This window comes from Lepidochelys kempii, chromosome 2 (genome assembly GCF_965140285.1).
Source record: "Lepidochelys kempii isolate rLepKem1 chromosome 2, rLepKem1.hap1, whole genome shotgun sequence".
Lineage (NCBI taxonomy): Eukaryota > Metazoa > Chordata > Testudines > Cheloniidae > Lepidochelys > Lepidochelys kempii.
Window position 1 is genome coordinate 116,408,507 of NC_136381.1, and position 26,867 is coordinate 116,435,373.

The 26,867-nt window shown below is 38.6% G+C and overlaps 1 protein-coding gene across 1 annotated transcript in view; it reads left to right on the plus strand.

Annotated features, from left to right (window-relative positions):
* The window catches only part of BLOC1S5 (biogenesis of lysosomal organelles complex 1 subunit 5), a 33,352-nt gene extending 7,763 nt beyond the window's left edge, over positions 1 to 25,589 (plus strand). Inside the window, exons 3-5 of the mRNA XM_073332091.2 lie at positions 5,637 to 5,766; positions 7,911 to 7,969; positions 24,178 to 25,589. Coding sequence (XP_073188192.1) covers positions 5,637 to 5,766; positions 7,911 to 7,969; positions 24,178 to 24,357 — 369 coding nt within the window. The 3' untranslated portion in view covers positions 24,358 to 25,589. The remainder of the gene's footprint in view (positions 1 to 5,636; positions 5,767 to 7,910; positions 7,970 to 24,177) is intronic.
* Positions 25,590 to 26,867: the final 1,278 nt, after the last annotated feature.

The following is a 26,867-nucleotide window of genomic DNA, read 5'->3' on the forward strand; positions in this document are numbered from 1 at the left end:
CAACCAGTGTGGAGAAGTGTGACAAGTTCTCTAACAAGTGTGAACTCATGCACTATAACAGCCTTAACATGGAGTCACAGACAGTCCCCTTTGGCAGTCCAGTCTATCTTGCCACCCACGCAAGCCCACCTTTGTGATAGATGGTCAAAGATCCCAACAATATTAAGGTTACTTCCAGTCCCAAAGGACCAGTCACTTGCCCCAGGTCAACTGAACTTCAGATCTCAAATCAAAGACAAATTTTGTAGTCAACCCTATAATATTAATTAAAGATGTATTGAAAAAGAAATACAAGTTATTTTACTCCTGGGGTAACTCTGTGCCAAAAAAATTAAAAATTCTGTGCACGATATTTTAAAATTCTGCAAATTTTATTGGTCAAAATAACACTACGTAATAATGCCAGTTTCAATTATTTTGGTAATTTATTTCAGAATATCTGTCAGCAAGTATGTTTGTAATAATACAGAGACACACACACAAATTCCACCAGGAGTGGAGAATTAAAACAAACCCCTGTGACAACTCAGTTCCTGTTTCTCTACCCCTTGCCCCTCTGAGCCCAGTCAGGGGACCAGACACCCACACCCCCTTCTCCCCAGAGCCCAGCCTTGGGGCCCCCCCAACCCAGATACCTGCGCGCACACACCTAGAGCCCAGCTGCAGGGCTTCCCCTTGCCCAGATACCTGCATCACTCCCCCCCTGCAGAGCCCAGGGATCCAGAGGCAGAAACAGCCTGAAACTTGGTCCCAGGCTTGTGTGGAGTTTCCTGCGCACCACCATCTCCTTCCCTCAGGGTGTACGGAACTGCAGCTGCCAGGAACCCTCTAGCTCTCTCCCCTGGCAGTGTCTTCTATGTTTGAGCTGGGCTCTGCCAGGTCCAGCCGCTGTTAGTGGTGGCCAGCAGCACTGCAGCCCGTTTCCGTGGGGGAAAGGAAATTCTGTGCGCACAACATTTTCTGCAAAATTCTGCATTGTGCAGTGGTGCAGAATTCCTGCAGGAGTATTATTTAAACAGTCGAAGCAGGTAAACATACACACAAATGAGATACAGTCTTAGGTTCTAAAGGGCAACAGTAGCTGCTATAATATGCAAGCTCTGTATGTCATTTAGGGCTAAGCCAAGCCAAGCAGCTTGGGGATCTCTTTCTTATATTTAAAAATATTACCCTCTCCAAATTCTTAGCAGTACAGGGATGAAAAATTATCTCCTTCCCATAGACCTCAAACTGATGTGACTAGGGTTTATGCACATCTCCACTTCCTGGGGCGTGGGGGGCGGCAAATCAGTCTTTTTTTTTTTTCTTTTTTTTTTTTGTCCACTGATGTTCCACAATATCTTTTCTGATGTCTATTGGCCTTCTTTTGTTGGGGAGGAGATGATACCTCTTGTGATAAACAAGTATTTCACACTTGGTAATGCTTCTCCCCTGACTGTGTGGTTTTACAGTTTTTGCAAACTTTTATAGTTACAAAGCAAACATGGAAATATTACCTTATAACATAGGATACAGATATTATAAGTAAGATTAATATATGCAGCTTCCTACAAGCATTTCATAAAGTCTAAACATGTTCTTATAACTCTAATATCTATTTTAGAATACTAAAACAAATGCGAGGCAGATTGGTTTCCAGCTATGCCTTTGTCAATGTTCAGTGAAGCTGAGGGACCTTGGCATGAGCTGGCACCTGGTCTGCCAGCATCACAGAGGTGGTATGCCCTTTAACTTTTATACTCTTAAATTCTAATAGAAAAAGTAGCTATAAATCTAAACACGCAGGATGCAGATCTGATGGGAAAAACAAGGTGCCATTTTTTAGTTACATTTTAAGTGGATTTAATTTGTCTCCATGCTAGTTTGACCAGATAAATCTAGAAATTTATATCCATTTTTCCTGCCAGGAGAAGCCCACTTTGCTCCATACACACATTTTAAAATTGCTTTTCACTAAAGTTTACTAATAACTGTTGTATCTAATACATAAATGTCCTGTGTAGCTCATCAGAGGATTTATCACTTCAATTTAAGTTAGGGATTACAAGGATAGGGTGGACTTTCCAGCCTTAGGGTTTGGTCAGAAGCAGAGTAAATTAACATAGCTGTCAGATTACATCTAAGGTTTAATTATGCTAATTTCAAGTATCCTTAAATTCTTGCTGGAAGGCTGATTTTTCCATCACTCTTATCCTTCTAGTAAGAACCACCCTTTCTTTTATCAAAGCAAAGGATAGTTTACATTTTCACTTTTACTTAAAGCAGAAAGGCTTGGACGTAGGCTATGTCTACACAAGCTCTTTTGTTGGTATAAGTTATGTCGCTCAGGTGTAAAAAATCCACACCCCTGCGTGACTTAAGTTTTGCCAGCATAAGCACCGGTGTGGACCGTGTTATATCAGTAGGAGATGCTTTTCCGCTGACACAGCTACTGCTGCTCATTGAGGTAGTTTAAGTATGTCAACGGGAGAGCTCTCTCTCTCATCAGAATAGAGCGGCTGCGTGAATGAGTTTACAACTGCGCAGCTGCATTGCTACAGCTGTGCCGCTGTAAATTCACTAGTGTAAACATGGCCTTAGTTTAGAGTTTCTCCTCAAAAGTTGACTCTTATCTCTAGTTTTGTGGAGTGGTCTAGTGCTTCAGGTGTGAGGGGTGTTTTCTTTAAGTGATAAACTAGTATACATTAAATAGTGACCTTTGGTGAGAACACTAACATCCCTCACTGATAAGAGCTTCATATTTGGAGGGATTGTAATCTATTGAATATTGGACTAAGGATTAGGAAATCTGGTTTCTATTCTGTTCTACACAGAGATGGAATACAAGCTGTCAGGAACAGTATCCCTGATGATGCCACAGCACAACTGGTTGCTGAGCTCTGTGATTTTATCCTCAAGCACAATTACTTCAAATTTGGTGACAATTCCAGACCAGTGGCACTGTTATGGGCACCTGCATGGCCCCACAATATGCCAACATTTTATGGCTGACCTGGAACAGCAATCGTCTACTCACGCCCCTTCTCTACCTACGCTGCACTGATGACATCTTCATCATCTGGACCTATGGGAAGGAAACCCTGGAAGAATTCCACCAAGATTTCAACAGCTTCCACCCCACCATCAACCTCAGCCTGGATCAGTCTACATGGGAGGTCCACTTCCTAGACACCACAGTGCAAATAAGTGATGGTCACGTTAACACCATCCTATACTGAAAACCCACCGACCGCTATGCCTACCTTCATGCCTCCAGCTTCCATCCCAGACACACCACATGATCCATTGTCTACAGCCAAGTGCTGAGGTACACCCGCATTTGCTCCAATCCCTCAGACAGACCAACACCTACAAGATCTTCACCAAGCATTCTCAAAACTACGATACTCACATGAGGAAATAAGGAAACAGATCAACAGAGCCAGACGTGTACCCAGAAACCTCCTGCTGTGAGACAAGCCCAAGAAAGAAACCAACAGAACTCCACTGGCCATCACATACAGTCCTCAGCTAAAACCTCTCCAACGCATCATCAGTGATCTACAACCCATCCTGGACAATGATCACTCACTTTCACAGGCCTTGGGAGACAGGCCAGTCCTTGCCCACAGACAACCCGCCAACCTGAAGCATATTTTCACCAACAACGACAAACCGCACCATAGTAACTCAGGAACCAATCGATGCAACAAACCTCAATGCCAACCCTGCCCACGTATGTACACAAGCGACACCATCACAGGACCTAATCAGATCAGCCACACCATCACCGGTTCATTCACCTGCATGTCCACCAATGTAATATACGCCATCATGTGCCAGCAATGCCCCTCTGCTATGTGCATCGGCCAAACTGGACAGTCCCTATGTAAAAGGATAAATGGACACAAATCAGATATTAGGAATGGCAATATACAAAAACGTGTAGGAGAACACTTCAATCTCCCTGGACGCACAATAGCAGATTTAAAGGTAGCCATCCTGCAGCAAAAAAACTTCAGGACCAGACTTCAAAGAGAAACTGCTGAGCTTCAGTTCATTTGCAAATTTGACACCATCAGCTCAGGATTAAACAAAGACTGTGAATGGCTAGCCAACCACAAAAGCAGTTTCTCCTCTCTTGGTGTTCACACCTCAACTGCAGGAAGAGGGCCTCATCCTCCCTGATTGAGCTAACCTTGTTATCCCTAGCCTGCTTCTTGCTTGCATATTTATACCTGCCTCTGGAAATTTCCACTACATACCTCTGACAAAGTGGGTATTCACCCACGAAAGCTTATGCTCCAATACAAAAGCTTATGCGTCCAATACGTTAGTCTATAAGGTGCCACAGGACTCTTTGCTGGTTTCTATTTGTGACTCTTAAAGCAAGTCATGTAACTTGTCTGCATTTCTGCTTCCCCATCTTTAAAATGGGAGTAATGATGCTTGACCACAGTTATGAAGTATTATGTAAGAGTATTATTAGTTACTGTATTATATGTTATTGTATAGGCTGGTGATTGGCAAATTACAATACAGGAATGGTTACTTGCAGCTCTACCTGCCAAAATGTAAAGACCAACCCAGAACAAAATCCAGGATAACTTTATGTATTTTTGATTTCTTGGGATAGTCCTGTGTTGCAGATCGAGCGTAATTAAAAAGAGCAAAATGCCATTGGAAACACAAGGTGATAGGATGCTTTGTTTCTGGAAGCTTTATTTTAAAAAGCCTAAGCAGTAGAGCCTAGACAGCTCCCATGGTAAAATGCCACTAGCACTGGGTTTGCTGATCAGCAGTGAGTTCAGAAGGGATGCTACCTGTTTAGTTATTAGCATTACATTATCCTTTAGTTTTGATTTCATCGCTATACTTCCGTGTAAAAATCTTATTTGCCTTGATTTTGGCCCTGGATCTTTGTCAGTTCATGTATGCTGCAAGTATTATCATATTGCTAAACTAAAAGTGAAAGCTATCAAAAGGTAGAACTATTATCATTTAATTAGTCTGTAATCTTTTATTAATCAAATCCATAAGAGTATGATGATTTCAGTTCTCGTGCCCTTAACTTGTCATTCCCAACCCTTATTATAAATCTCAGATATCTAAATTACTCTGTTTTCTCAGTCCATCATATGTTATGTTATAAATAACTTCAACGTTTTTCACAGAGAACAGCAGTGTTGCTACATTGCACAAGAAAGAAGGGGACTTCCATGTTTGTTAATAAAGCTTGTTTCATCTGTAATATAACAGTGGTAAATAAGCAGATGAGATGTTTTAAGTGGCAGTGATCTCTTCCATTCACTGGGATGAGCTGTGCTCAACTTAATAGTTTATTAACCTGGGAAACACATTATACCTGCAATATGGATTTTCATATTAACCCATGATTGCCCCTTAATTATCCATTTGATTCCTGTTTGTTTTGTATGTATCATGTTAAAGCTAGTGTGGTCTCCAGCTGTTGTTTACTCCCAGTAGATAAAATGTTTGAGACATATTATAGCTATATAAGAACAGTGTGATATGTTGTTACAAACCTTAAAAAGTCCCATTAGAGCTAAATAATTACAGATAGATACAAGTACAGTATCCACTAATGAAAACCTATGTAACACATGAAGAACTTTCTTTTTTCACTTTACTAACAGGAAAAACGTGGCCTCCGAGAAGTGAGAGTTCTTGAAAACCTAAACACCATGATCTATGAGACAAATGACCAAACTCTCCCTAAATGTGAGCAGGTGATGCATGACGATCTGAATGAAGCGTTGAAGAGATGTAAGCAAGAAGCTATTGTTGTTTTTGTGATGCAGTATTTTTAAAGGAATAATTTCAAATAATTTGGACTCAAAATATGATCCTTGCTAAAACTGCTATCGTCTAATAAGTCTTATACATCCAAATGTTTAATTCTCAGCTCTGTGCAACTTTAAAAAAGGCTGACAGAATGTGTATTTCTGCTCTACTTTGACCTTATCAAATTCCTGTTAATGTTACTTTATAGCCTTTCTATTGACTTAAGTGGGAGTTTTCAGATCCTAAAGGTGCAGCCCAACTTACTATGTAAATGGAAGGCAGTGTTGCCTGGTAGCTAGAACACTGGACTGGAACTTCAGTGCTGTGAGTTTAATTCCAGGCTCTGACATCCTGTGGGATGATCATAGGAAGTCACTTCATTATCTCAATTTTAAAGATTGAAAAAATGAGCCACAAAAAAATGATCTCCTTTGTAAAACAGCACTGTGTATGTATGGTTATTTAAAAAAACAAACAAACAAACAAAAACTTAGAGCACTTTTCATCCATAGATCTCAAGGTGTGCTTTTATAAAGGAGATCATTATCTCCATTTTAAAGATTGAGAAATAGAGGTTCAGAGAGGTGAAGTGACTTTCCCATGGTAACCCCACAGGCTAATGTTAGACCCTGGAATTGAACCCAGGACAGTCCTCCAGTATTCTATCTACCAAAGCTACAGTGTCTCCCATTTGTACAGTAAATTTGGCTGCATTTTTAAGGTCTGAGAACTCCCACTGAAGTCAATGGAAGGGCTTTAAAGTAACATTAACAGGAATTGGATAGGGCCAAAATGGAGCAAAAATGCACTTTCTGTTTGCAACTTGTTTAAGTTGCATACAGATGTGCGTGCGCGCTCGCTCGCTCTCTCTCTCTCTTCATCTATTTATGACAGAAGATCATTCTTGTATGTGGATACAGTGCTAGTTTGATTGTTATAACCATCCAATTATATCTTTTATGGCGTACACTTTATGAAATATGCTCTCTTCTAAGGTCTGTATTTTTCTAGCTTTGTCAGTGCCATTGTATTTTATACTTTCATCTTAGCCAGCAGCACAGCCTTTCTTAGACACAAATTGGGATTAGGTAATTAACTAACTACAAAATTCAATCTAGCTGTAAAATTAAGTAATTTATATATGTCAATAATATTTCACTTTGTTATAATCAACTTGTAATATGTATAAGCACGGTCTCTGGCATACATTGAGTAGTACACAGAAGGAGATACTACACATGTGTAGTAAAGATTGTAGAAAAATATTTAGACTTTGCATACTCCTGCTCAAAGAATGCAGTCATGTAAGTAAAGCCTGTATCCAAATATATACACGCTAGGGGGCATAGCAACCTTGAAATGGCAATTACCTGACTTTTGAGTGTTTAGCTGTACAATCTATTCCGCTATATGGCAGTACTGTTGCTTTAATGATTATAAGAATAAATGAGTGACTGATATAAATATTACAGGAAACTGAGTTTTGTGTTCTTGAATGCAAGACACCCGTTGAGGGAAAAAATGAGTCTGTTCCATTGTGCACAGCGTGTGTAGAATATGATGTTAAACAAGTCTGAAACTGGCTAAAAATACAGTTACCACTGTTGCTAACACATTTTCATAGAGCTAGAATCACAATGTAGAGGAGACAAGCTCCAATTTAAAAATGTTCTCCTTGTATAGTCTTTTACTACATCAATTATATTTGGAAAAAAATAAGTAACAAAGAAACAGCCAAAACTTATTGTTCACCCCATCAAGTTCTAGTTATTGGTTTACAAGACTTTTAGATCTTTTCTGCGGTGCTGAGTAGTGCACAGTAACTTGTCAGCAATATTATGGAGTATAGGTACAGGAGGACTTGGCTGCCTTTCCTGTTTGGTTTCTGGAAAGCACAAGGGTGCAACTTAGTGCTCTATGTCCACATAGTTAGCATTGTAGAGTGCTTCCTACAAATACTGGCAAAACTTTTCAATGTAAAGGTAAGTGATCCCAGTGGGCAAAACCCACAGTCTTTCTGTGTACAGTGATAGTCTCCCAGTAGCCTCATGGATTTTAAGCCTCTCTGTCAGGCTTCTCTTTGAGCTAGGGTAGCTGATTAATAGACTGCAATTTGTTTGTTTCAGTGCAAGCAGCCAACCAGAGGATCTTCAGACTCCAGCAGAGGGAGCAGGAAGAAAGAAAGGTAAAGACAGATGGGTGGATTTATAATGTAACCTAAATATAAGACTCTCAAACTCATCCACAGCAAATCTGCTTGCTACCTAAAAATTCTTCAGTAAAAATGATTTAGGAATACATTTTAACTGTCATTTGCTAAAAATGCAACTTCCTTTGGAATGACTTCTGCAGATGTAAGAAGGAGCTGAGTAAAGCAGCCAGCAGTCTGTGTTATAGGAGCAAAAGACTAAGAGTCACCAGCTCCTCCCTCACTCTCCAAATGTATGGAAATGTCTTAAAAATTTCCTTTTCAATATTTTCCCCCTCTTTGCTCGGAGTGTGGTATTTGTCACATATGGGAGAAATTTTAAAAAAACCAAAAAACCGTATTTTCTGTGGAACAAAAAACACTCACGAATCTACCAGAATGGAAATGTAAAGCTTTCCTGGTTAGCTGAAAACACTGAGTATGTTATTGCTTGTTGAAAAGGAAGCATTTCATGCTTGTGCACTGTTTAATGAAAGGCCATATTATAGGAATATGTGAATCATTGGAATCCCTCAATGGGCCGCACGTTGCTTGTTTGAATTACGTCTACTCTAAACCTCAAATTTGGAAAATTGTACAACAAATTAGTTTCCTATGGTACTTCTGCATTTTCCCATTTCACCTTTCATGATTGTATTTCAAAATGGTACTTCATAATTATGTGGAGATGCAGAAAATGCCAGAGCTGCCATTCTGACCTAGTCACATGAACTAAGACATGCAGTTATGTGTATCGGCAGGTGTTCAGATTTTTCCTTGCAATATGTCATGCTTTTCATGATCAGCAGAGATGGCTAATCTACTGCAGTAGAGTACTGGCACTGTGTGAATAGTATCATGTCATGGGCCCTGTCAACAGTTAGATTCATTGTACCTAACATTGAAATGTAGATAGGAAACTGGATGTAGTTCTGCTATTCTTTCTGAAGGGAAATTGAAAAAGGTGGCTTGCTCTGTTTCAGAATGTTCATATTACTATATCTTCCCACTCGAGTATCAAGTTTATAGGTGGAGCACTAATCACAGCTACAGTTAAGGTTGTGTGCATGTTTCTTTTCAGGTGTGGTAAAACTTTAACTTCCTGGGTTGAAACTTCCCAAGTCTGGTCACGATCAGGGAGGGTGATTTTTATTTATTTCATTTGATTTGAATGAAATGATTCAGCCACTTTAGAGAAAGAGAGAGAGGAGAATGAGACAAAATGCTTTCCCTTATTGCATGTTTTTTTGTTAGTTAGTTTGCTTGTTTTTAAAAACAAACAAACTGTTTTGGCTTTTTTCTATCACGCTAATGTCAAAATGGCTGGTGTTAGCAACTTGAAAGTAGTTGGGGAAATACTTCTCATTGAGGAGGGAAGTGCACTTTGAGTGTTCCAGTGAAAACTGATCTTGTGTTTGTGCTATTAGAGTTTGAAAACACTCTCTCCACTTGTACAATTCCACTTAGCTACTATTATGAAACTTCTAAATGAAGGAGTGCTTGTACTGTGCACACATATCTGGTTAATTTAGGTGTAGAGCGATTTTTTGTGTGTCTCCAAAGGTGTCCATTGAATGAGGTAGCACTCTATGGGCTCTCATCCTCATCCACCACTGGGTGGTCTAGTCATAAAGTTCCAGGTTGTGGAATATTTTTTTTTTCTTTCTATCTTTGAGGATAGGTAGGAAACCATAAAAATATCCATTAAAAAGTTTTGAGAACATGCCTGTGTGTTGCATATGTTCTTTTTTCTTTCTAAAAAAATTTTCTGTATGAGGTGAAGCAGTGTCTGTAGATAAAGTTACCTAACGTTTCCAAGTATAAATCCCCATTTTCAGTTGCTTTTAATTTTAAACATTGGGGTGAAATTTTCCATGTTTGGTCTCTGCCTAAGTTTGTTGAAACTATTAAAAAGATTCAGAAATAGCTCAACTGTTTCGAAGAGCGAGGTTAGGGGATAATGGGTATCTTTGCCAAAGTGTGGGGTTTTTGGTTTGTTTCTGGTTTTGAGTTTTTCATGTGGTAGAGGTTTTTGGGTTTTGTTTTGTTTGGCATAGCCATTGACTTCATTATGAGAAAACATAACGCATTCAGAACAGGTATCACATGTCTCAATAGTACGCTAGAGGATCTCGATTTTGCTACTGACCTAGCTTTCAATGACAGTTCAGTCAATATGCAAGTAAAGACTGGAAGATTGTCCAGCATCGCAAAAAAAAACCAGGTTTAATACTTCCTTATGAAAAGTAAATCTGAGAAACCCAGCAACATCCAACTCAAGTATTTGATTTAGGAGGCAAAGGAATACAAGAAGTAAGTCAATTTGCATACCTTGATAGTAAAATGCAAGTCAGTGACAATGCCCACAAGGAAATAACATCACAAATTGGCATGGTGGAAGCTGTGTTCAACAGTTTAAACAAGATTTGGTCATCAAAAATCTACAACTTAAAGAACAAACTGAATCTTCAACTCTTCAAATCTTCAAAAATAACTTTTGAAGTGGTAAAAGAGTGGCCCATTACAGACAGTTGACAAGAAGGTGTGAGTAACAGCATGGGCCACTCTCTTACCGCTTCAGAAGTTATTTTTCCTCCCTTGGTATCTTGCTGTTAATTGATTTATCTTGTTAGATTGACCTCACACTTGGTAAAGCAACCCCCCATCCTTTCATGTATTTATACTTGTTCCTGTATTTTCACTCCATGCATCCGATGAAGTGGATTCTAGCCCACAAAAGCTTATGCCTAAATAAATGTTAGTCTCTAAGGTGCCACAAGGACTCCTCCTTGTTTTTACCATGTCATGTGTGCTATTGGACAGCTGGAAGAGTATGCAGAAGGGGTTGACCAAAGGAATGCCTCCAAACACCACTCATAGGGAAACTTATGGGCCTGAATGACAGAGGACATGCAAAGAGCGAGTCAAGATAGACAGAAATGGCAGAGCCCTGTTTGTCCACTAAGCAACATTTGATAGTGCTGGAAGGATTCAGAATTTTTAATAATTAAGTGTTTTTTGCAATGTAGAGCAAAAACCTGAAATTTCATAGGGGGATAGTAAGGTGCCTTTTGCTGTCCCTGTAAAAATCAGTCCAGATTCTGCCAAATTAATTAACAGCCAGGAGAAATTGCCATTTGCACAGCATAGTAGAACGTGTTCAACCTGGGTGAAATTTTATGGCCTGTATTATGCAAGAGGTCAGACTAGATGATGGTCCCTTCTGGCCTTAAAATCTATTAAAGTATCTCTCTCTTCTCTAATGGGTGGTCCACATTGAAGATAACAACCTATTACTGCTGTCAAAGAAGTTACTTCTTTAGTTTAAGTGGATAGAGGTCTGTGGTGTTGGTCTTGAGGTCCTTTGAACCCTGATGATGAATATGTGAGGGCTATTATGATTGCACACAACAGAAATTCTAAGGTTTTTCAAGTTATTTTAATAAAATAAAACTAAGGATCAGGCAAGGGTCCTGCAAACAGCCTCATTGACTATGCAACCCTGCATCAGGAACAGGCAATCTTAATTCTAGAATTTCTTGTCTTCTGAGTGCTTGGCTTTACAAACTTAATGTTTTTAAAGTATTTATTTTATATGGAAAAGAGATGTAGACACAATCTCCCTTATCTCATTCATTGCAAACTTTTAGAATATGATTTATATATTCCTCTTTATTATTATTTTTAAAATTTTTTAATTGGATTATTATGCCATACCTGTCACTGTGGTACCCGGTCATCTTAAAACCCTGTAATATCATGTATGTACAAGGAGGCATAGTGGAGTTGCATATATAACCTTAGCTCTGATCTATCTGGACTTCTGAGTTTCTAACAGTGCAACTTTCCCACGTTCTTAATGTAGCTTTGCTTATGGAATATCTTTTTTTCATGTGCCAATATAATTGCATTGGTGTGGCTTAATTCACTTCAGCTTCAGAATTTAACAAAGGTAATAACATGGCTTTCTATTTTTAAATGTCGTCTCTTTCCTGCCACTGTCTCTTAGAAACTGCAAATGGTGCTAATCCAACTGTTTTGGGACATTTAAAAGACAGTTGAGGATGATTTTATTTTTAAAAAATTGGACTTGAAAATTCTTTTTTCTTCAATCTGTGTGTAAACTAAATACATCTATATTTTATTCTTCCCATGAGTGCCATTAATTTTTCTGCAGTGTGATGTCACAGAATGTATATAAAAGTGTGTCTTTTAATGTTTTCTTTTTAAACGGCTTTTTTCAATTTTTTTATATTTTTGCCGAGTACCACATTGCCATGAAATGCTGTGGACGTGTTTGAACAGCAGGAAATTTTTGGCTTGTCTAATACTTAAGACACAGATTCTTACTTATAGCTAACCAAGGAGTTAAAATATGACTTTGCCTAATGATTCCTGGCTACATATCCTGGTAGAATTGTACAATACTATGAATTATGTAAGACTTCTGTTCTGATCAGGTGTAGTTGTATGTGTATATGTGAACTTGCACTTCAGTTCTTCCACAGATAGGGAGTGTGATACAGCATGGCCAGAAGGCAGCAGGAGAGTGATATAGGAGAGATACGTAAGTCCCAGGTTGAGGAGAAGCCTTATTCCCTGTATAGGGAAGAAAGGTTTTTATAGATTAATTAAAAGCACCTGAAGCCAATTAGAGCATCTGAAGCTAGTCACCGGATAAAACCCCCCTGCTTCAGAGAGCAGTTTGAAGGAGTTGAAGTGGAGGAGAGTTTGGAGAAGTGCCGTGGCTGGCTAGAAGACAAAGACCCTAGGTAAAGAGACACCCGACTTGTGCAGAGAGAGAGGGCAGGAAGCCCCACAAGCTGAAGAGCAGGAGAGGGAAGTAGCCCAAAGGAAGGAAGCACTAGTTCAAGTGGTTTACCACTATCCCTAGGGCCCCTGGGCTGGGACCTGAAGTAGAGGGCAGGCCCGGGTCCCTCCCTCCTCCACTACCCTTCTCTGGGTTACTAGTGGGACAGTAGATACCCTAGTTCAGGGGCAGGAAACTGTGCCCTGAACCCCCCCTCCCCCTCCAAGAAGAGGAAGCACGGGACCCATCATAATCGTACCAGCAATTTGCCACAGGAGGCATTGGCATGTCATGTAGTATTGTATCCTTGTGTCTAAGATGTCAACACACAACAATTTAGGTCAGGATGCAACTTATTACATATATGATGATGCGTTATACTGTGGCCAAATAATATCTGTAAAGAAAATCATGGGGCTTCTTGTGTGTGGATTCTTTGATCGTTGGATTGCGATTAGTAGGTAGTGCCGTCTTATATTTACTTAGGTCTGACTTATTTGCTTTTTTGGAAAACTAGAATGTGCATTAAAAATTGGCAAGTGCTCTATTTTAACTTGCATTTTGGGAACTAAGGATTTAAATTATAGAACTTTCAAAATTTTTTCTATACAGTGAAAGACTTTCTGTATAGGCAGTCTCATGTTGTTGAATTAGGATTGCACAAATGACAATACAGAAGTGAAGAGTTAAAATTAGATTATACTTTGAAAAGCTACTCTGTAAAAACACATTACAGTGAGTTTATTCTTTGTGTCTCTTATCCCATGTCAAACGTTGTCAGTTTACAAATTAAAATGTCTTTTCTGACTGGAAGCCCTATAAACTTATGGTGAGATTTGAAAATCAAGTTGTTTATTTCTGATTTATTCATCATTATCTGCAATCCAGAATCTGCAATTAAAGTTTTAAAACTTTTCTCTAAAAATACCCCCACTCTCCGTGGGGGGTGGGTTTATTCTGCTGGTTGTGTCTGGGCAAGAATATAATCACGCTCGCGTTCCAATAGCTGCATTGGTTCCGCAATGCTAACAGAAATAAAAAGTAGTAAAAGCTTATAGAAAAGTAAATAGTTATAAGGAACAAATCTGAGGAGAAAAGGTGCTGTTTTCATAGTCACTTTTATTACTATAACTGCACTTTAAAATGTATGCATCATTTATAACTTTGCAGTAGTAAAGGCTTTGAATTTAGGAAGTCAGAAGGAGTTTTCTAGATGTGCTGACATTTTTTTGAAGATTACAGAAAGTCTAATCCTTCTAGCTCCTAGTACGTGAATATGAATTTATTCAAAGTGCTTGATGCATTTTTAGTTTTAGTTTTGTTATTTATAATAGATGCTTCACAGCTGGAGTACCGATATTGTAAAGAAACTTCAAGTTAACAATATCTTAAGTTTTTATATGCTTAGGAATATGCCACTAATTATCTAATATCTAGTATTCTAATTATCTGTGGAAGTTCTCTGCATTATTATAGAAGGGGGTGACTTCCAAAATGCAAACCTCCCATGCTACACATAATTCCTTGACCTGGTGAATATAGATACTGCAGAAACTACATAACACAGTTACATTACATACCTCAGTTGGGGAAATAATGAAAAACTAATATATACATAAGTGTCAACAGAATATGATGTGTTTTGCTTTCTCATTTATTTCCCCTCCCCTCCAGTACCCATAGTGATTAACTACTAAATCTAATAACTTTACTGCTTAGTAAATCAGTCTGCTGTATATTAAGATCTTCAGGTACTTTACCTATATAAAGCCAGTATTTTTATAGTATATGTTCATATTAACATTTTAGAACACTAGTAGACTTTCATTTTTAATTTATTTCCCTTTCAGAATATATAGGCAGTGGAAGCACAGCTTCCCACAAAGGTTGTAGTATTTACATGTTAAGCCTGCTCTGTTTTATTATGCTGTGTCCAGAGGTAGCTGAATTTCCATCCAGATCTCCCAGTCTTCAAATATTTATTATCCCTTAAGACAGGAAGAATAAGCTTTGGAAAACATTGGTTCTCATTTGGGCAGTCTGTATTTACACATGTGCAGAATTCCATAAAGATCTTTTGGTTTGGTTGTCACTTGAATTTAAATATCGACAGAAAAATATCAAACGCTTGGGTTAAATATTTTTTTTGCTTCTGTGGCTCATTAGATAGATTTATAATCTGTTCTAAATTTAACTTTGGCTTTGTAGGGGAGTCAAAAAATAAAATTTGAAAATTCTGGAAATAAAGTATTCAGGATATTTCTTGCTGGCATTGCTGAAATTACAAATTAACATTGTAAGGCTCCCACTCCAGTACCCCAGTTGTCCTAAGCCAGAGGTTCCAAAACTGTGGAGTGCGCCCTCCCGGGGGGCACAGAGGAACATTTGGGGAGCGCATGGTGGTGCCCAGGCCAGCCCCCATTGGGTCAGGGAGGGAGCGCCACACTTCCAGACCGGCTCCACCCCCAGCCTTGCTCCTCCCTCAACCCTCTTCAGACCCCAGTCCTGCTCTGCCTCCAAGCCTGGGCCAGCCCCCAAGGGGCTGGGGAGGGAGCGCAATGCTCCGACTCCAGTCCAGCTCTGCCCTCGTTCTCTCTCTGCCCCCAGCCTAGCTCTACCTCTAAACCCAGCTCCTCCCCCATCCCCCGTTCTACCCCCAGCTCCACCCTCAGCCCAAGCTCCACTGCTGAGGAAGTCTTGGCTGTGCAGTAGTGGAGGGGGGCGCAGACAGATTCTGTTACTTGTAGGGGGGTAGGAGGAGTGCAACTGGAAAAGTTTGAGCACCACCGCCCTATGGCATCCACAAACTTCAAAGAGTTGATTTCCATAGATATAACCCAGATTAGTTGAAAGAGTGCTGTGAAGCACTCCAGCACATGAAGAATCTAAGATTGCTATCTTTACAGCGGCTCTAGCTCCTGCTGACCCGAAATGCCTGGCCACTAGACTGCTAGGCTAATGTTACTGCTTTAAAAAAAAAAAAAAAATGCAGAGACTTTTCAGTCAACATTAGCATTGGAACTGTGATGCACATGAGCTTTCCTTCCATAAAATCCAGTTTATACCACCATGGTAACAGTACAGGCTGATTAGCAGGAGTACTCAGCACATAAATGTGTCCTTAACTGAGTGGGCATCTTGTATTCTGTTTCAGGGCTAGTTCCACAGATCCTCAGTGTAGCCTGTCTGTAGATGTAGGGGTTAGAATCAAAACTGATTGGACAGTTGATGAGGGACTAGCCCCTGCTTTCCAAAGACCCCCTCAATTTTGTTCTGCCTCCTGTAGGTACTGGCAGGGAAGTGGAATCCAGCACCAACTATAAGAGAGCAAGAGAGCTTTTGTTAATTAGTAATTTGGATAATCTTTGGTGTAGTTTGGATGTATTGGTCAGCTGCTGGACATCAAGAAATCTTCCACAAGATATTTCTACTCTACGAAGTATTTCTGCATCTGGGCAAGATAAAGATTCTGGTCCTCACCAGTCTTTCGTGTTCTTTATTCCATACTGCCTTCATCTCAGACAATCATTTCTCTCCCTCAGCTCTGTAAAGAGTTTTCTTGGCTGCAATCTCAGCCTTTTGTCCTTCAATTCAGGAATTAATGTATTTTCTCATGTGTTACAGTGCCAGGATTCCTAAAATGCCTGCTTCATGTGTTGTCTTCCGTCTGGGAGCTAATGCTATCTTGGGACTTAAATGTGCTTGCCAAACTAATAGAACCCACCCCTTGACATGTGGCTTGATTGCTCTCTGTACCATATCTTACTAGAGACTGTTCTTAATGATAATCACATTGGTCCAAAGAGCTTATGAGATGCAGACGTTAATGGTTGACCTACCACATACCATGTTCTCTCTCACCTAAAGTTCCCTTTTTTAAGTGACTCTTGATTTCCACTTAAATCAGTCTGTTAACATGCTTGTGGTGAACCTCTGCTTTCACCTGTTTCTCAGCTACATGTGGGAAGGCTAGGTTGCGTTGTCTAAATATCAAGAAGACTCTGAATTCTTATCTGAGTAAGTCACCCAGAGTCTGTATAGCACATGGAGACTACGCCAGGGGCCAGTGAACTTCCACTCCAAGACTGTCAAATTGGATCAGACTCTGTATCCACACTTGAGTAAGCAGGGATGCTAATGCCAAATGGTCTGAGGATATATTCCTCCATGTCTAAGGTGGTCTGTACTGCATGTCTCAGCGTCTTCAACATATAGGGTACATGCAAAGCTGCTACCTGGAATTCCATCCATATTTTACAGCATTACTCACTGGAGTTAGCATTTAGATTTGTAGACTCAACTTGGGAGAGTTAGACCTATAATCTCTTTGAAGCAGTCCTCGGACCCCCCCTTCTCCCCCTACCCCCCATTGTGGTCTAGGAAGCTGCTAGTCACTCACCTACTTGCACTCATTTTCAAAGAAGGAAAAAATAGATACTTACCATACTAACTGCTTCTTTAAGAAAATTGACTGCCTGGGTCCACAATTCCCATCCTCCTTCCCCACTATTTCAGAGTTTTACAATAGATTCTTTAGTGAATGGAAGAAACTGAGTGGCATTTGGTGCTATGCTGGTATATTCTCAAATGGGGAAGCATAAAGACATAAACACATGGATACCCAACTCCAAATTGCATGTTTGGGTGTACATATTCCTACACCATGGAACTGTGCAGGTAGGAACTACAGTCATGCTGGTAAGTAACCATCTTGTATCCTCTGTAGTATATTCTTGTTTTAATTGTAGTTTTCTTTATTTTAAACAAACTAGGCTAGTTTTCCTTTGTTGGCCATTTATTTCTGGTCACAAACGGTGGGGTATTTCTTCAACACATGGATCTACGTACAAGTAACAATATTCATTGACAAAGGACACCATCTATTCAAGGGACTCCATCATAGGACCTAATCTCATCAGCCACACCATCAGGGGCTTGTTCGCCTGCACATGTACCAATGTGATATATGCCATCATGTGCTAGCAACGCCCCTCTCCCATGTGCATTGGCCAAACCAGACAGTCTCTACGCAAAAGAATAAATGGACACAAATCTGACATCAGGAATCATAACATTCAAAAACCAGTAGGAAAACACTTCAATCTCCCTGGTCACTCAATAACAGACCTAAAAGTGGCAATTCTTCAACAAAAAAACTTTAAAAACAGACTCCAACGTGAACCTGCAGAACTGGAATTAATTTGCAAACTGGACACCATCAGATTAGGCCTGAATAAAGACTGGGAGTCATTACAGAACATAAACCTAATTTCCCCAATACTAATTTCCCCCTACTGTTACTCGCACCTTCTTGTCAACTGTCTGAAATGGGCCACTCTCATTACCACTTCAAAAGTTATTTTTCCTCCCTTGGTATCCTGCTGTTAATTGATTTGTCTCATTAGGCTGACCTCACACTTGGTAAGGCAGCTCACATCTTTTCATGTAGTTATACCTGCCCCTATATTTTTCCACTCCATGCATCTGATGAAGTGAGTTCTAACCCACGAAAGCATATGCCCAAATAAATTGGTTAACCTCTAATGTGCCACAAGGACTCCTCATTGTTTTGACAAAGGATAGTTCATTTGAGCTGTCTTTATCCTTTCTACAGTGAGATCTTTTCTTAACTAGTTTTCCAGCTGACATGACTGAAGAACAGGGAAGTGGTGATGTATTCAGGTTGCACAGTGAGCTGGTAAACGTTTCCTGAATGTCAGACTTCCTGGTATTTCTGAGAATCTATAACAATTGCAGAATGAAACATTAAAACTTCTAACATTTTTGTTCATCACAGTTCTTGTTTTAACTCATAAGAGAACTCGAGTAAGTGCTCATATAAACAAACTGAGGTGATTTACAAAAAGAAAAAGAGTACTTGTGGCACCTTAGAGACTAACAAATTTATTTGAGCATAAGCTTTTGTGAGCTACAGATCACTTCATCGGATGCATACAACTGCTCAAATAAATTGGTTAGTCTCTAAGGTGCCACAAGTACTCTTTTTCTTTTTGCGAATACAGACTAACATGGCTGTTACTCTGAAACCTGAGGTGATTTAAACCTCTGGACATAAAGTTTGGCTGCCTGATGTCATACCTGTGTCAATAAACTCTAGTATACAAACACTCTAACTTTTTTTTTTTTTTTTATTTTTAGCTTACATTAGCAATAGGAGAGGCTGTATTTGTCCGCGAGATTATTGCATATCTTGAGTGATCAGTCACTTTTTAATGATATGCACTGTAAAATCTTTGTGCTGTGTCACTTTTACTTAGCATGATGTGAAAATCAACTAGTGCTTCACAACAGGGAGTCTTAATTGCCAGCACTAAGAGGCTAGTACTTTGTCTAGCTTATAAATTAATACATATGATTAAGGTTATGCCCTAGGCTTGCAAGTGGTTTGACTTTGAGGTGTGAGAAATATAAAGTGAAGGTGTGGAGTATGGAAGGTTCCCAAGGAAGAGAATGTCTCAGTTGGAAATAACATTCCTTTAAGATGAAAATAACTTCGTACTTTTCCACAATCTTGCAAAATTGTCAAGAAAATTTGCCAGGCCAGGCACAAAACTGACTTGTGCTGGGCTGTTAAAACAAAAATAAAAATTTTTGGTGGCCACAAAAATATAACTTGGCTTAAATCTTAAAATATGGTAATGATGAATTGTATAATGGTTTGTTGTACCTAGAATTCATGATATCACCTAATAACAGTGACTTGTGAAAATTCACCTATTTATTCTAAGAGCCACTCAAGTATATCTTAAGACGAAAAGGAGTACTTGTGGCACCTTAGAGACTAACAAATTTATTTGAGCATAAGCTTTCATGAGCTACAGCTCACTTCATTGGATGCAAATAAATTTGTTAGTCTCTAAGGTACCACAAGTCCTCATTTTCTTTTTACGGATACAGACTAATGCGGCTGCTACTCTGAAACCTGTCAAGTATGCCTTGTAGATCAGATAATTGGAGGTGGTTTGGGTGTGGGGCAGTGCATTTTTGAAGAAAATTCATGTGTATATCTCTAGTATAGTGTATGATTGATAATGTCTGTGTTGAAAAGCTTTTAAATCTCTCTGGTCACTTAAGGATGTTGTTGGAAAGTGTGAACTGGATTTTCACATTTTAATAAACTACTTTACTTGCTGTTTCCCTCCTTTGGGGATTAGGTGTTTTTAATGGTAATGTACTTAAGTATTTTGTTAAAGATGATATAGGGAATAATATAACCCTTATCTGCAAGTTAATATTTTTTGCATGTAGTACAGTACTAAAGGGAGCTCGTGTCTAATCCCTCTAGGTTGTTAGTATAGAATGTATCATTGTGTTTCTGAATTTTACTGAGGGAGCCTCCTAGTGTTTGTTATCTGTGCAGTGACTAAATTGTGTTTGTTAGTTACCAAGACTGGAAAATTTCCATAAAACCATTAAGGGGAGAATAAACTCCCAGCATCTCTGTGCGATATGCGAGATAAAAGTCATCTTGTTGTATGATCATATTTTTTTTGCTTTAGTTGATATATGATCAGAGTAGTTTCAAGTTTCTGTACGTGACTTATAGTATACCTTAAGGTTGTACAGTTCTTTGGATTTTTCACCGTAGGTGAATATCAATTTACCAAACAAAATTAAGTCAAGTACTAGAGAACCTTCTGCTTATTGCTCATGCTGTCATTCTTAAAGACCTGTTGCATAGACAAGAAGCTTCCTGTAAAGGCTTAGTAATGTATATAGTCCTGTTGTGTTCTTATGTTGAGATTAATGTTGAATTTCCTGGCCAGAAGTGAGAGTATTAATGACAGAGCTAGCAGTTGGGTAAATTAGAATATCATTTTGTAAGTGCATTGATGGGGATATTTTGGGTGTCAGTGAATAAAATGACAGGTTTCAGAGTAGCAGCCATATTAGTCTGTATTTGCAAAAAGAAAAGGAGGACTTGTGGCACCTTAGAGACTAACAAATTTATTTGAACATAAGCTTTCGTGAGCTACAGCTCACTTCATTGGATTCTTCCACTGAATGCATCCGATGAAGTGAGCTGTAGCTCACGAAAGCTTATGCTCAAATAAATTTGTTAGTCTCTAAGGTGCCACAAGTCCTCCTTTTCTTTTAGTGAATAAAATGTTAGAATTAAGGCTGAGGGAGTCTTGGTAATGCAGACATTTGCGGGGGAGGGAACTCCCTGAGACAGTAAGAGAGAATATGGGCTATATACTTTTTTTAAATTGTAGCATGTGTCAAATGTACAGGACTGACAGCCCTGGAGACCCAAATCCTCCATTCACAGGAGGTAGCAATGCAAGCTTCTGCATACATCCCCGCCTTGTGTGCCTGGGCCTTCAAATAGAGCGTAAAGAGGATAGTTCACTCTTCGTGTCCAGGCCTTCCATTTTTACCTGCTGAGACTGCCAAAGGTATGCCAAGGCAATGTTCTTTGTGATATGGGTACCTGTCCTCTTGAGACCATAAGCTCATTTTATACAGGTCACTCAACAGCCATCAAATAGCAGTGATTTAGGGGTTTTACTGAGTTAGTCTTTGAACCTGTGTTCTAGAAGTGAAAGGCTCAGTATCCCAAACCACTGAGTCTTTTTTTGGGTTGAAATTTCCACATCACTATATGGGTGGAGAGAATGAACACACTACTGTGTAGTGTCTGTCATCCGATCATTCCTGCTTGTTTGCTCTGGCATAGGCTAGTTTTAATGTCATCTTTTGCTTTCTGATTTTAAAAATGTATACTATTCATATCTTCATATTCATATTTTCAAGTCTCCATTTATATTGCAGATCAGTTTACAACCCTTCAGACTCATTTTTATTTTGTGCATAAAATCATTACTTTATGAAACTTAGGACAATTCTGTTAAGATACGTTTACTTTTTCATTAGTATACTGCCTGTATTTATTTAAAGGGTAAAAATTATAGTAGTTGTTTTTCAGCATTAAATTGTTTAATCCTATTTGATCATATTTTTGAGGAACCCAAAGAGCCTGGCTGTTAATATCACTTTGTCAATGTCTTTCTTTTGGGCCAAGACAAACTAGAAAGACTGTTTTGGAGAAGAAGGAAAAAGGGTGGGGAAGGAAGCAATCTTTTGACCAGTGATCTTTAGTATCCTAAATCATTTGGGGAGCCTTAGATATAATAGCCATCTAAGGCTCCCCAAGTGTCCAGTGGTTTTATCAGCTCAATTACTTTATACGTGAGTGGAAATGGTACTCCAGAACATGGTAATACTTGCTGTTTTCCTGCAAACCATGTTGTCAGGGGTGCAGTCCAGTCCAATCTGAACTGTGGTTACTTACAGGTAGGCACTCTATAATCATTCAGATACATTATTAATAAACTGCATAAACAATTCATTAACACTTCAAAAATTGAAAAGGTATAGAAATACCAGCTCTCTGATGGGACTATAGGTACGTATTTTTTTAACAGCTGCTCTGTTTTGTAAAGAAGATATGCAGAACTTTTCAATGAGTGATAGTGCAACGGCACTTTGAGTGCTATGTGGTAAAATTAGCATGTTGACACCATGATTTATTTTTGCATGAAAAAGCTAAATACATAATGTGGAGGAATAAAAACAAGCTAGACATCATGTAGTGTAAATCCATCTTAATTTGCTAAAATATTGGATGAATATATGAGTTTGCACAATTGTACTACTCCTTTGCTGAACTACTCTATATAGAAAATGGATAGAAAATGCTGATGTACCGTCACCCATGAAAGATCAACAGAACCGATGTAAAAACAGCTGTACAGAGTTATTGCGATTTCTCTGTTCTTGGAATAAAACACTAGAAGGTCAGACTATTACTTACAAATATTGGGTAAAAGCTCGTCTTTTAATGTCTGTTCACCTTTCTTTAGAACTGTCTTTCTTTCAAGACAAGGGGGTGAACAGAATCCTATTTACCAGAAACAATGAGTAATGTGGAAGCTTGAGGAAAAATTACCAATGATAAATATGTATAAAAACCATTAGGCACAGTGAAAACTTCTTGGCTGAATGAGAAACACAATCTACCAATTCCCAAAAGTCAAAATATGAAAATAAGAACTACAAAGATGGTCTGTCTTTTTTCCTTTGGCCTTAGAGGCTTCTTCATCAAGACTTGTTTCTGGTGGTAATATTGAACCTTACCATTATAGTGTTTTGGAAATTTGTTTTGTTACGAGTTTAAAAATATCCATTGAGATATTTAAACATGTTCTTGTTTCAATTAACAAAACACTAATTTTTATACTGAGGTTGATGTGTAAGGTATAACCAACAGAAAAATAGAACTAACACAATGAAAGGTGGACTGAAATATACTACATGTACAGTAGTACACACTATTTTGTTACCCATCTTTGTCTGTTTCACTAAATTTTGAGGCTCTCTATATTTATAGTTGTGATGGGATTTCAGCCATTACAAGAGGCAACCATTTTGCACTTGTCCTTGTGATGTTTGAAGAATCACCTCTCTTTAGGCTCCCGTGCAGGAAGTCAGGGATCGTCAGTGCAAATACACACACTAAATGAACACATCTGACTCCCTAAAATTGTACTTTATTTCTCTCTCACAGATGTGAAATATAGTGGGCACAATATTTTCCAATATCAGCCTTTTGTAACACAGACTAGATGTATTTTGAAAGCATTGTTAAACCATAGAATCACCTGTTTGTCTTTGCTGTGCCAGGCATAGCTCCCTGGCTGGTCAGAAAGAACTGGGCTAAGATATTTTTTAAAAAATGAGCTAGAGTTTATTTAAACAATTCCCCTTCTAATCTCTAAGCCATCCTGAAATAGCCAGAAATTCTTGCTTAAATGATGAATTTCCCTGTCTGAGGGTCTAGCCAATTTCTTTCAAAATGAACAAGGTAACACTGTGTCCATTTCCACTCTAGGTATCTGTAGTGTACATAACCAAGATGGAGACTACAAACAATAAATAGCATATTCCTGTGATCAAAAGTGCTTTTTTAAAACAAAATGTGGGCACGTGGGATAGGCCATACTAAGATCAGGAGTAGTGTTAGGAATAGTACTTCCAGTATCAGATAACAGAAATTACGTGGATTGTAGCCGAATGGAAGTGTTATCTTTAGAGTTTGATTACTTTTTTTATTTATTTATTTATTTATTTATTTTTTTGTGGCTAGTCTAGAATAGAGGCAAGTTGCCATTAATTATGTGATGAGGCTGCATGGTTACAACTTTTCTTTTGATTTGTGCAGTGTGACTAGATGAATATAACTTTTACTTTCTGATGCTGGAATGAAAGCTGGTCTCTTTAATATGTTTTGCTTTTGTAAGGTCATCAAATCTGCATTAACCCACTGTCTTCATCGAGAAACAGTTTCTATAACTTCCCTTTCTCCTCTCAGCTTCAGACTGACACGCTAATGGCTGGTGAAAAGCAGCGTCTAGCCCATTGGGAAGTGTTCATGAAAGACCAACACAACAAACGAGCAGAAGTGGATGAAGAGCACAGAAAAGCTATGGAGCGCCTTAAAGAACAATATGCTGAGATGGAGAAGGACCTGGCTAAATATTCTTCTTTTTAAGACCTTTTTCATTGTTGTTGGGGTTTTTTGTGCCAGTACTCTTTTTTGCTTGAGACTTATCAGAACAACACTGAGGTTCTTTCAGAAAGCCTAATCAAATAGGGGGGGAAAAAAACCCCACATCCTGTTGTAACTATAACAAAAGTTTGATTTAGGAAGAGGAGTTTTGCATACCTCCAACTTTAAGTGCCTCTACAAGCTTGTTTTGTTCAAGGTGATTGGTGTTATTGCTATCTTAGTTTGTGGGACAGGCAGCAGGTCTAGAAATGGAGTTCTGCCTTTATACCATGGCTACATCAATTTAGGGAGTTGCAAACTAGAATTTCTTGGCTTGTGAAGACAGCCTTGTCTGCGGGGAAGAAAGCTTAATTTAGTTTTTATTATCTCTGTATAAGGCCACAGCCCTGCCACAGAGAGCAGGTATTATAAATGCAAGCCATGCTTGGCTGAAATCAGGATGTACACACACTCATTAACGGTTATTTTGAGAAAACCAGCATGTCTTGCAAAACAGTGGATTCTGAAAGGCTAGAATGTGTTACTCAGATAGTTACAGTTGCATTGTTATGAAGTCGAGTTGAGATATTAATTGCCCTCTAAAATAGGCACCACAAGAGTGGCTGTGAGGGCACAGGAAACAATGTTTTTTCTCTCTGTGTAACTGGCTCATGGCTTTCTTGTAGCTGTACACTCCTAAGAATCTCTTCCACCCCACCCCTGCCCAAACCACCTAAAAGTAACTTTTAAAAGTATATCCGTCCTTCCATTAGCATTTTATCAGGTACAGTATTTACGTTAAGTATTTGTCCTGCCATTGGTGCACTCAGTAGGATGAGCAATGCCCACCTTATTGGGACTTATTATCTAAATCTGTTGTGATAAACTTAATACAGTTGAGGAAAGATCTTTGTTTTTGTCAGAATGGCAAGCAGGTAAGTGGCATTAAAAGTGAAGCATCTGCAGTATTAATTTTGTGTTCTGATTAACAGGAGTATTTGCAAGCTCCTGTCATCACCATGATCATTTCTTTTGGTTTAAAATCTTCATGTAATAGCAATATAACTGAATAACTTAGCTTAATTATCCTTTTATAAACCAAGTGAACTTAAATGCAATAACAGAATGAAACTTGATGCAAGCTAATCTGAGGGACAGGAAGAGCTTTCAAATATTATTTTAAGTACTATGTAATATAAAATAAAAACAGGTAAAAATAAACAGAACTTTCTCATTATCTGTGTTGGAATTGCACTATGCAGACAATGGTTGCCTGTGGAAATTTATGGCTTGGTGTCAAGGCTCCATTCTTGGCAGCATGTTGATAATGTGATTAAAGTTAGCAAAGGAGATGGAATAAGTATTTGAGATTTCTTTCAATAACACTGAATTCCTGCCAAACTGCTCTATCCGCTACTGTAGGCCTGACAGCTTCATCAATCATCATCAGGTACCTGGACTGAAAAGAGCACTTGCTGACACTGAAGCATGGTGGAATGTTGTTAATTCTGTTGTTGGAAAAAACATAGATGGCTCCAAAGTATTCCACGTATAAAAAGTGAGGAGAACCTACTAACGAAAACCTCTATTGAATGGAAGGTGATTTCTGGAATATCTCTAAGCTTAAGTACCCATTCATGAATGGATGCTGTAACTAAGAGCCCGATTTACGTGCTTCATCAGAAAAATAGAAGATACTGTTGCCTGTCTTTAGGGTCCAGAGTCTCAATAGCATTTGTTCATTGTAAGGATTAAACTGAAAACACTCTGTCTTCCACAAAATGTTTTAATAATGAATGTCCTCAAAACCAAATAACTTTTTAACAAATGTACTTTAAGTCTCATTTGGTACTGAGTGAGTTTGATTTGTATCTTATTCCTATAAAATAATACGTAATATCAGATCCACTCTGTTTTGAACAAAAATAAACCTACTGTGTCTCTGATATGTCCCACTTGAGGGCTGATAAAAATGATGTAGATGTTGCAAGACTGGTGTATGCTGAACATCTGCACGAGAGTAAGAATTTTAAGCCTAGGGGACTGCACTTCATTGGCCAAGAAAGCCTAAAATAGATTAAATGAATGATAATACCTAAGGTTAACTATTTTCAAAAGCCAGTGGTACTTTGTGTTTTGAAAATTCCCCCTCAATGTTCATTTTGTGAATTTATGCATTTAGGAAATATTTTGAAGAAAAGTGCTTATAGTTGATCTTTAACATATGACAAACATCAATCTGTTCGTTGGCCCACTTCACTGGGAGACTACAAGAAAAATATTTCACTATTAAGTTATTCAATAGTCTTATTTTTTTAAAATATATATTGTGCTGTAGCTCTTGAAATAAATTAACAGTACATACAACTTGACTTTACAGTGGTTTAGCAAGGTGGATGAAAAAATACTTTGTTCTAAAACTTAAAGGAAAACTGTAGTGCTTAGTTATAGCTTAGATAGCTAATTAAATGCATCATGTATGTATGTATGTATGATTTTATTTACCTGTCACT